The sequence below is a fragment of the Zeus faber genome, assembly GCF_960531495.2.
Source record: "Zeus faber genome assembly, chromosome: 16".
Classification (NCBI taxonomy): Eukaryota; Metazoa; Chordata; class Actinopteri; order Zeiformes; family Zeidae; genus Zeus; species Zeus faber.
The window spans coordinates 29,023,024-29,034,793 of NC_137202.1; the positions used below are offsets into that span (position 1 = coordinate 29,023,024).

Consider the following 11,770-nt stretch of genomic DNA (forward strand, 5'->3'; position numbering starts at 1 on the left):
AACCAACGTGAGGACCACACCACGCCCACGCGCAGCGCAGCGCAGCCCACCCACCCACCGCAAAAACACCAGCGACGCGCGGAACCAGGTTCATTCACGAACGATGACGACTCTGTGAAGGTTGTGTTGAAGGATTGGATGATAAACTGTTTGTTTATTGACCACAGAAGACATCATTTCCTGCATTTTCAAACACCAGCCACAAAACCAGGATTTAAAGCTTATTTTCATCTCACTGTGTGAAAATGACATTTTACATTCGTCAGTCAAGAGTTCAAGTTTACTGCTGTGATATTATTTAAAAATATACATATACCGTATATATATTTTAAATCGATATTATTTTAAAATATATAAACTTTGTGGTAATAATTTTAAGATGATTTATTTTTGTACATACATATACAGTACATGTACTACATGACATCACACATATTTTAGCTTATATTTTTTGTTTGTGTATTTTTCTGATTTCAATTATAATTATTATATTTATTATAATTTCTCTTCAGAATTGTTTTGCAGCCTTTCCCCTGCATGTGACAAGGTGAGATATCAGTTCTATTAGAAGTGATTAGATTAGAAGTGAAGACGCTGTACGTGCTTAAAAAGGACTTTATAAATAAATAAAGTATGCACGCTGTTTTGACACCTCATATCCCATGATGCTTTGCTTTCTGCGACAGCATCTCACTACGACCTTGACAAGGAATTCATTTTGCATGTCTTCACGTGTATTGGCTGAAGGTCTTTTTAGGGGCGTGTCTGTTGATTGATGGACGATGATTGGAGGCGTGTCCTAGTGGCTGTTGGAGGCGTGTCCTAGTGGCGGTTCCCCGGTGTCTTTCCGTCTTCACCCAAACCAGTGGTTTCCCATGCACTCCCTGTTCCACGGCACGGAGCAGATCCAGCACCACTCACAGCCACACTGAGACCTGGGACAAACCATGTGCATGCACCCCCCTGAGAGACAGACAGGCAGGGGGAGAGACAGACAGAGAACATATTTCTACATTTTAGTGCTTCTTCGTCCAGAAGGCATCTCCAGACATCAGTGACATCACATCCTGTCATCAGTATTACGTTTTAGGAGTTTTCTACTTTTATTTTTATTTTATTTTTGTACTTTTTCCTAGGACTTCTTGTGTGCTATCACCGGGTGCGTTGCATTACATTTCACTGCATATATGTATGGAAGTATGTATATGTATGTGACAAATAAAAATCTTGAATCTTGAATCTTGAATCAGAACTGTTCCACTGCTCAGCTCCAAAGTCATCACTCCATCCCTCAAAAGCCTGCCGAGGTCCCCTGGTCATTCCAAACCCATGCAGAATGAACCAGCGGCGTTTTGGAGAATCAAAAATCTGATGTTTAAATGTATGGGAGGCCGAGCACCTGGTGAATATGGAAACCCTGGAAGAAGGTTTGGAGGTTTTGGAACCGTCCTGACTGAAAGGCTGAAGCCACAAACAAACAAACTGATTCACCAGTTAGTGTGGAAAACAGCCTGTCAGCTGGATGGAGATGGAGCGGGATGTGTGTGTGCGTGCATGCGTGTGTGTGTGTGTGTGTGTGTGTGTGTGTGTGTGTGCATGTATGCTCACCGTCCTTCTCCACTGGGACTTTGCACTGAGGACAGGGTTTCGTCGTCTCCTCAATGGTTTCTTGGGAGGCCTGCTCCCACCGAGCTCTGTGGAGGGACTCCTCATCCTGGACGTAGCCCTGGGGAGAGGAGGGAGGAGGAGCAGAGGAGGGAGGAGGAGCAGAGGAGGAGCAGAGGAGGGAGGAGGAGTAATTATAACCTGATTAAACTGTTCAGAGTCTCACCACTAGAGGGCAGTAACACTACAAGCATAGTTTCATAATCATATTACGTCTGTACTTTAAAGAGAACATGATAATTAATGTGGCGCGCTATGTGTTATCATATATATATATATATATGTTATAATATCATAATGCTTAATTACTCCACTCAATTTTACTCAATATTTTCAGAATATGAAACAGAAAAATATAATAATAATAGGATACTTTCTCATGAATATGTCTATTTTAAACAGGGTTTATTATTGAGCAATGCATTAATGAACGGTGTTAAAAAATTACAAATAAAAGCTCAATTGGTCGCTTACCTGCAGAGCCCCGCCCACCGGCCGGACCGAGCGCGTCTGACACGCCCCCTGGTGGTACTCCTCCTTACAGTCCCGACAGAACACAAGCTACACACACACACACACACACACACACACACACACACACACAGACACACAGACACACACACACACACAGACACACAGACACACAGACACACACACACACACACACACACACAGACACACAGACACACACACAGACACACACACACACACACACAGACACACACACACACACACACACACACACACACACACACACACACACACACACACACAGACAGACACAGACAGACACAGACACACACACACACACACACACACACACACACACACAGACACACACACACACACAGACACAGACACAGACACACACACTTTGTTATTGAGTTTAACACATTCATCAATCACAGCCTAAACCTTTATATCTATTGATTACCTCCACACAATACTAACCCATATTTATATTTAGAATGACAGTCTGACCACTAGGTGGCGCTGCTCTTCCCCACCTGACACCACTGATAAACAACCATTTACCACAGACTAATAAGTCTTGTTATCGTATGATATAAATATTATCATATCTTGTCTTTTGAGGGTGTGAACAGTTTGACAGTGATGCCAGGACAGGTTTACATGTTGGCGACCTCTAGTGGCCACTGGTGGTAGCACACTCCATTCTGAATACATGTTTGTATATGATGTATGTTTCATTCGTCTGTATAAAGACTAAAATAACAGCATGTGTGTGATTGCGTATGTGTACCTGTGTTAAAGGCTGTTGGTGTTTATGTGTTTAGATGTCTGGATGTGTGTGTGTGTGTGTGCACTCACCCCGCAGCCCAGGGCGTTGCTCCCGTCACAGTGAACTCTCCTGCTCTGCTCTGATTGGACGATCCCAGCTCCACACTCTGCCCTTGGACACAACACTCCGCCCATCTGCAGGAGACACTCCTCCGCCCCGTAGGCATGGTAACGCTCATACTGAGGGAGAGCATTATGTATTTATTTTAATCATGTATTTATGTATCTATAAATATTAACCGTGTGTGTGGGTGTCTCACCTGTTCATCCCCAAGAATTCTGAAGTGATGAAGCTCCGTGATGAGAGAGTCCTGACACCCTGCTGGATGGAGGGATAGAACACACACACACACACACACACACACACACACACACACACACACACACACACACACACACACACACACACACACACACACACACACACACACACACACACACACACACACACACACACACACTTTTGATTTTTTTGTATTTTCTGGCTATTTGTAGATTTGACAATTCTATTTTATTTTTACTACACTTCTTTATTCTATTTTATTTTTAATTTTTATTCTCCAACATCTTTGGACTGTTGAGCTTGTTTCTAACACTAGTACTCTGCAGGGAATTGCACCAAACCTCACCACAACTGACTCCTTCTCATTTCCTTCATATGATATTATCCCTCACTGCTCCGTTTCGTTTTGGTTGGTTCTCCTCAGGCCTCGAGTCACACGGCGTGAACATCAAATTGAGCGTCTCGAGCTGCTACTCCTTTGTGGAATGTTTCGACAAACTGCTTCGGAAACGTTCCCCTCCCGAGGAGGAAAGTGAGCTCATAGAATATGAATGGGAATTCCTGCGCCGGAGCCGGAGCGGGGGAGGGGGGTAGACGCTGGTTTTGCAGGGAGACAGTTCAAACAGGGAAAGGTCGGCGGCGTTGACCTCCAACGCAAAACTACGGCAGAGGACGGCGACAGTCTCCCATCTGCCTTCAACCAACCCCCGGGGACCAACTCCCGTCAGAGCCATCACCTTGCTCAAGGGCCTCGGCGGGAGTGTGTGGTGTCTTCAGGGATGGAGGAGTGGTACGCACCAGTGCCGCCCCCAACTAAACATTTTGCTCGCGAATATTAGTCGTCAGTTCAAGCCATTAGTCGACTAATCGTTGCAGGTCTATCATATTATCAGTTTAATTATGTAAAAATATGTTTTTGGGGCATGAGTTCCTGGGCTGAGGAAGAACGTTATAAGTCCAGCCTTTAAAATATACATTCAATTTACAAGCACTGCACGCACAAAGCGCCTGTTGATCACACCAGTTAAACATGACATCGGTTCAACTTATTAGGCCCTTTTATTATTTTATTAAGACAGCACTATGTAATCTTTAGGGTTTGGCGCCCCTACAGTTACTCAGTGCAATTGCACTTTTACACCACTGTTGTAAAGCTTGGTCCGGCGTCCGAAAATAATTTATTTTACCAGGTAAATCTGAACCTTATCGATCACATTTCAACAACAGTCTACGTTCCAAACGCTTCCCGGAGCCGTGGACTGAGTGAGTCCAGAGGGCGCGGGAATCAGGGATCGGGGATCGGGCCCCTGCTGTCAGGTACCAGATGTGCTCGGCCCGGCAGATCAGCTCACACGCGTGAGTCAGAGGGTGAAACAAACCCTGTGAGACAATGGAAGTGAGGGCCGGCACGGACCAGCTGAGGTGTGGGCGCCGTCAGGGAGACGGAGGGGCTACGTTTTGTATGAGCATTAATACCGAACATTTTGACCGCCAAAAAAAACCAACGGTATTTACCGGAGCCAAACATCAAGGAAGTGACATGGTGCTGTAACACCCAACACACCGTTCCTGCGGTTTCCAACCCAACACAAGTGACATCGTGCAGGAGCAGGCGTGGGGGGGTGACAGAGGTTCTGCATATGACACGTCAGGGAAGCGTCAAAATGATGATCCTGTGACTCTGAAGCTCATATTTCAAGGTAAAAGAAAGTGACACAGTGTTGCTTCAATGTCCACATGTAAATCACATGTTGACATTGTTGACATATATTTTTTCTGACTTTTAGACGAGTCGACTGGTCTGAGTTTGAACTTCCGTTTAAACGTCAGCGAAATGAGTCGTTAACATTTTGTGAATTTATTAGTAAAACCAACACAATAACTTATAACCAGCCTTGAAAATAAACTTGTCAATTACAAACGCTGCACGCACCAAGCGAGCCGCCTGTTTATTACTGGCACAAGCCGCTGATCAAACTCTAATTATTCTTCTGAATGTGTCTGAACAACCAGTGAGGAGACTGAACATGTATATTTGTTAAAATGAGTTTGAAATGAAAAGACCTCTAGCGTTTCAGACACGGGTGCAGTCGTACAGACGTGAAGGTGTAACCCCCGAATGAAGCTTTTGTTTTTCCTGTGACCAAGCCACCAACGAACGACCGGGTTGACAAAGACTCTTCTCGGTGACTGACGTTTGGTCGACTTTTTGGGGGCGGCCCAAGTACCTGCACAGGGCAGAGAGTAGCCAATCAGAGGATCCTGGACAAACTGACGCTCGCTGAGCCTGGACAGACAGTAACCATGGAAACAGTCCAAACAGATAACATGACGCTCTGCACACTGGAACACCAGGACAGGATTCCTGGACAGAAAGAGAGAGAGACAGGCAGAGAGAAAGAGAGGGATAGAGTTCAATTATCAAGATAATATCATTCAACGAAGAGTGTGTGTATGCACATGTATGTACAGTGTGTGTGTCTGCGTGTAGGTGTGTGTGTGTGTGTATGTACTCACAGCACTTCCATGCATGCGAGGCAGGGGACAGCTCGGCGGTTCGCTGTGACAAGATCGAGGGCGACGGAGACGTCGTCGTCCGACGTGGGATGGACGGCACACTTGAGGTAGAACTCCTGTACGCACACACACACACACACACACACACACACACGTTATTGAAAGAATAATAATCAATCCCACACAAATGCACATCAACTCCTGCACACACACACACACACACACACACACACACACACACACGAAACTGCTCCATCTCACCGCAACGTTGCCGTGACAACCCTCCGAGTGACAGACACCGTGGATACGATCAGGGAGAAGCACGTCATCCCAGCAAGACGGACCCTGAGAGAGAGAGAGAGAGAGACATGAATGGCCGCTGCTCTGTACAGTGGTGGAAAACCCGGTTCCGAGGAAGAGAAACTCCACTCCTGGATTCTGCGTCAACCGTGTGGTTTCAACCCAGAGTCCAACTGATGGAACCAAGTGGAACCAGGGGATCAGTGGTGGGACGAGCTAAAACATGGGAACATCTTACATTCCGAACCTGGACTCTGACCACCTCAGGTGGTGAGATTGCGTGCAAAAGAACATGATACAACGTCCAGGCCACAGTCAACTTCCTGCTTCTTCTGAACAACACCAAGAAGCTTCCAAATTTCGAAATCAACATTAATAATAATAATAATAATAACAATATTGACATAAATGTTTGATACCCTGCTGAGCGTCAGTGTGCTCTGCCTGCAGCCGCTGCAGCGAACCCGCAGCTTCCCTGGACGCACGGCTCGGCACACGCTCTTACAGTACACAAAGAAAGTACTGGAGGTACAGCGACCTGCGGAGAGACAGACAGAGAGACAGACAGACAGGGTTGTTACAGGCTTAACATACTGTTACACATACTGTGAACATACATTTCAATTTGCTTTTGTTGTGATTGTTGCGACCAACAAGGCTTGATTTTGCAGCGGCTTTTCTCAAAACTGGTGATGTCATTGGCAGTGCTTTGTGGAGATTTATTTGGAGTAAAATTACAGGAACTGGCAAAATCGGCAAAGAAATTCTACCGATGAAGAAAGAGTCACGTCATCGCGATGATAATAATGCACAACACAGAAACAAGAGGAAATTATATATATTTTAATACATTTTCTGAACATTCACAGCCATAGGCTCAACGTTACAGAAAAGTGCTTTTGCTTTGGTTCTAGTAATAATTCCATAAATCAAAGCTTTTATTAGACACAAAGTAAGCACCAAATAAAATCCCTACTGTTTGAAGATACGCTGAGGTGCTCTGGTGATTCAGACATTTCCTGGAGTGACTGGTGGCTAGTGGACTCGTTGCCAGATCTAGGCGCCTGTTCAATATATGTATGACCGTATGTATATGTATGTGACAGATAATCTCTTGGACTTGAACTTGAGTTGATATTACAACAATCAAACAAGCGACCCCTACCTGCCGTCTCCGGTATTGCACTGTCATCCTCCTCCGCGCCGATGTGGCGACCGTCGCCGCTCTCCAGGACGACAGCCAGGCCAGAGAGGCTGTGGAGCCGGGAGGCGCTCAGGTCCAGCCGGGTCAGCCTCTGGCCCCCGTCGGGCCCCTGGAGGAGAAGCCCAGAGCCGGTCGCTGGACGGGGCAGGACCACGTGGACCGTGCTCTGCTCCGGAAGGTCAGAACCCTGCAGGAAGCATGTAATAATAATACTAATAATATTAAAATAATGAATATAGCTTCTGGCAGCAATCCACGGGGTCCATTTTAGTTGTGTTAGGTACGTATTACAATTTTCAGTGTTTACATGGAACGCCGCATAGACTCCTCTGGTCTGTCGTCTGACTACAGCACAACGCTGCGAATGTGAACGAGCGCCTCGAGAACCAGACTTATATCACATCTGTTCATGATGTCACAAAGCGCCCTGCTCCTCAAACTAATCAGGATACCGCAACGTCCTTCAGCGGACGGTAAATTTGCAACGTTTTTTCAAAAATTCCTGCTACAAGTGTAGATCCATGTGGATGACTTGCACAACAATGTCTGAAACGTCCCGGTTCCAAAAAGACCTCAACCCTGTCCGTGGGTTCAGCGATTGTTGCGTTCCAGACACTAAACCCGAAAAATGCAGAGGAGAAAAATAATAATAATAATATAGCTGCAGGCAGCAATACACAGAGTTCAGTATCAACACAGATTACACATTTTTCGAGTTCCCATGGAACGTAGCATCAGTTCTGGCTGTGGCTCCTCTTAACATCAGCATTTCTACCAAAACAAGTGTAATTTTCAGAGTTTCTATTGAACGCAGCATCAGCTGACGTAATGACGCGGTGAGTCCTGGTGACACACAGGATTACCACTACAAGCTGATATACTTTGCGTGTTATAACTTTATCCTAAAAATGAGAAGGTGACCGGTCACGTCCCTGTCTACTTCCTGTCAGGTCCCTGTCTACTTCCTGTCAGGTCGCTGTCCACTTCCTGTAGTCCACAGAGTCCTGCCTCAGGGTGTCTCTCTGGAAGGAAATCACTCCGGGATTAGTAAAGTATTTCTGATTCTGATCAGAATGAGTTTATATTTACTAAAAGAGGAAAAGAGATGATCATTAATAATCAATCCCACACAAATGCACATCACACGCACACACAAATGAAACTGCTCCATCTCATCGCAACATTGGTGGTCCAATAACAATAGGGTCGAATAAAGCTGCAGGCAGCATTGAATGGGATCCAGGTTAGTCAGGTGTGACATGTCACGAAAAAAGGTACAAGCCCTCTTCGCAATACTGAAAATATTTATTAATTAATTTGTCTGTAATGTATTCCATTACAGACAATTAATTTGTCTGGAATGGAATACACTCTCATGTTATAATGGCAAAAAATCTGGCTTTGACTATGAAATATAACATTTATTGTTGACTACCATTAATTTAGAATTTGCTCAATGATGAGCAACGACAGTGAGGCAATGACGTAGTGACGCAATGTCATAGCGACGCAGTAAGCAACGATGCAGTGACGCAACGATGCAGTGAGGCAATGAGGCAACGACCCAGTGACGCAACGACACAGTGATGCAAGGACGCAGTGACGCAAGGACGCAGTGACGCAAGGACGCAGTGAGGCAACAACGCAGTGACGCAATGACGCAGTAACACAACGACGCAGTAACACAACGACGCAGTGAGGCAACAACGCAGTGAGGCAATGACGCAGTAACACAACGACGCAGTAACACAACGACGCAGTGAGGCAACAACGCAGTGAGGCAATGACGCAGTAACACAACGATGCAGTAACACAATGACGCAGTGAGCAACAACGCAGTGAGCAACAACGCAGTGACGCAACGACGCAGTGACGCAACGACGCAGTAACACAACGACTCAGTGAGCAACAACGCAGTGATCAACAACGCAGTGACCCAATGAAGCAGTAACACAACGACTCAGTGAGCAACAACGCAGTGATCAACGACACAGTGACGCAATGACGCAGTAACATAACGACGCAGTGAGCAACAACGCAGTGAGCAACAACGCAGTGACGCAATGAAGCAGCAACACAACGACGCAGTGAGCAACAACGCAGTGATCAACGACACAGTGACACAATGACGCAGTAACACAACGACGCAGGCGAGCAACGACGCAGTGACGCAATGACGCAGTGACGCAACGACGCAGTAACACAACGACGCATTGAGCAACAATGCAGTGACGCAATGAAGCAGCAACACAACGACGCAGTGAGCAACAACGCAGTGATCAACGACACAGTGACACAATGACGCAGTAACACAACGACGCAGGCGAGCAACGACGCAGTGACGCAATGACGCAGTGACGCAACGACGCAGTAACACAACGACGCAGTGAGCAACAATGCAGTGACGCAATGAAGCAGTAACACAACGACGCAGTGAGCAACAACGCAGTGATCAACGACACAGTGACGCAATGACGCAGTAACACAACGACGCAGGCGAGCAACGACGCAGTGACGCAATGACGCAGTGACGCAATGACGCAGTGACGCAACGACGCAGTAACACAACGACGCAGTGAGCAACAATGCAGTGACGCAATGACGCAGTAACGCAACGACGCATTGACGCAATGACGCAGTAACACAACAATGCAGTGAGCAACGACACAGTGACGCAATGACGCAGTAACACAACGACGCAGCAAGCAACGACGCAGCGAGCAACAACGCAGTGAGCAACAACGCAGTGACGCAATGAAGCAGTAACACAACGACGCAGTAACACAACGACGCAGTGAGCAACAACGCAGTGAGCAACAACGCAGTGAGCAACAACACAGTGAGCAACTACACAGTGAGCAACGACACCGTGAGCAACGATGCAGTGACGCAGCAATGCAGTGAGCAACGACAAAGTTACGCAACAACGCAGTGAGCAACAACGCAGTGAGCAACGACACAGTGACACAACGACGCAGTGACACAACGACGCAGTGAGGCAACGACGCAGTAACACAACAACGCAGTGAGCAACGACGCGGTGAGCAACAACGCAGTGAGCAACGACGCGGTGAGCAACGACACAGTGAGCAACGACGCAGTGAGCAACTACACAGTGAGCAACAACGCAGTGAGCAACTACACAGTGAGCAACAACGCAGTGAGCAACTACACAGTGAGCAACGACACAGTGAGCAACGACACAGTGAGCAACGACGCAGTGAGCAACTAGACAGTGAGCAACAACGCAGTGAGCAACTACACAGTGAGCAACAACGCAGTGAGCAACTACACAGTGAGCAACAACGCAGTGAGCAACTACACAGTGAGCAACAACGCAGTGAGCAACGACACAGTGACGCAGCAACGCAGTGAGCAACGACAAAGTGTTGCAACGACAACGTGTTGCAACGACGCGCTGAGGCAAGGACGCAGTGACGCAACGACACAACGACGCAGTGAGGCGAGGACGCAGTGAGCAATGACACAGTGATGCAGCAACCGGTGATGCAGTGACGCGACGACACTGTGGGCAATTCTTTACCAACCAGTATTCTGCAGTGTTTTCACATGACCTTTTGGTGTTTCTCTCACCTCGATGAAGGTGAGAGGAACACCGTTTTTTACTTACTACTCCGACAGGTATAGTCTGATGTGGATCAAACTAGGACCACAGCATGTGTGGACTGTCCCGAATACAACTATCATTCATTTGTGTCCGTGGGTCTGACGGTTTCTGAGCGGCAGGCACGCGACCAGTGATAATGGCAGAAGAATAATAGCAAAAACAATAGGGCCACCCCTAAAAATAATAACAATGATAATGTCACTGCCAAGTGCAACCGCAGTCTATCTAACTGGTACCACTGGTTCTGAACTGGTTCTGAACTGGTCCCACCTGCAGCGTATCCTGGTTCTGCAGCTCCCTCCCAGCAAACAGAACCTTGAGCTCCTGGGCTGGAACCCCCTGCTGCCTGGACACACACTGCTTCAGCTCCTCCACACTGGAACCCGGATCAAGGTCCACAGCCATACCGGGACCCGAGTTGAACCGCACGTAGACTGAGGGACAGAGGGAGGGAGGGAGGTAGAGATGTAAGAAAATAATGTCACTATATATAAATCTATGTAATCACATAAACATATATGCACACACATAATGACGAACACAACCTCATATAACCCCAGTCACATATTTTCCATAATTCACATAATTCCCACAGACATCCAAGCCTTGGAGTCCAGACGCAGCTGTCAGTGTTCAGGCCTGACCTTGACGCAGCTGCAGAGAGCAAGAACAACATTCGTCACATAGACCAGTAACGCCAAACTGACTATATATTGTCTCTGACTTCCCAAAATAAACCGTTCGACTGGCGTCACGGAACAGGATCGAGCTGCGTCCAAGGGGACCATCGACGACGGAGCCGGCAATCACAAAAACTGAGACTCCGGGGCGCTGCCTTGATCTACGCTCCTGATTATGGGGTAAGACAGAT

General features: G+C 46.9%; 1 protein-coding gene across 2 annotated transcripts; it reads right to left on the reverse strand.

The window, feature by feature from the left end:
- Window positions 1-201: 201 nt before the first annotated feature.
- On the reverse strand, window positions 202-11,529 carry prkn (parkin RBR E3 ubiquitin protein ligase). Of its 2 annotated transcripts, none has more exons than XM_080016801.1 (12): window positions 11,445-11,529; window positions 11,170-11,333; window positions 7,233-7,458; window positions 6,487-6,605; window positions 6,029-6,112; window positions 5,768-5,883; window positions 5,479-5,615; window positions 3,228-3,286; window positions 2,998-3,147; window positions 2,140-2,226; window positions 1,609-1,726; window positions 202-963 (listed from the first exon to the last, which is right to left on the reverse strand). In XM_080016801.1, the coding sequence occupies exons 2-12, from the start codon at window positions 11,302-11,304 to the stop codon at window positions 854-856; spliced, it is 1,341 nt and encodes a 446-aa protein (XP_079872927.1). In that variant the 5' UTR covers window positions 11,305-11,333; window positions 11,445-11,529; the 3' UTR covers window positions 202-853. The 2 variants fall into 2 exon arrangements, with proteins under 2 accessions (XP_079872927.1, XP_079872926.1); XM_080016800.1 differs by having other exon boundaries at window positions 3,228-3,289.
- Between the last annotated feature and the right edge of the window lie 241 nt (window positions 11,530-11,770).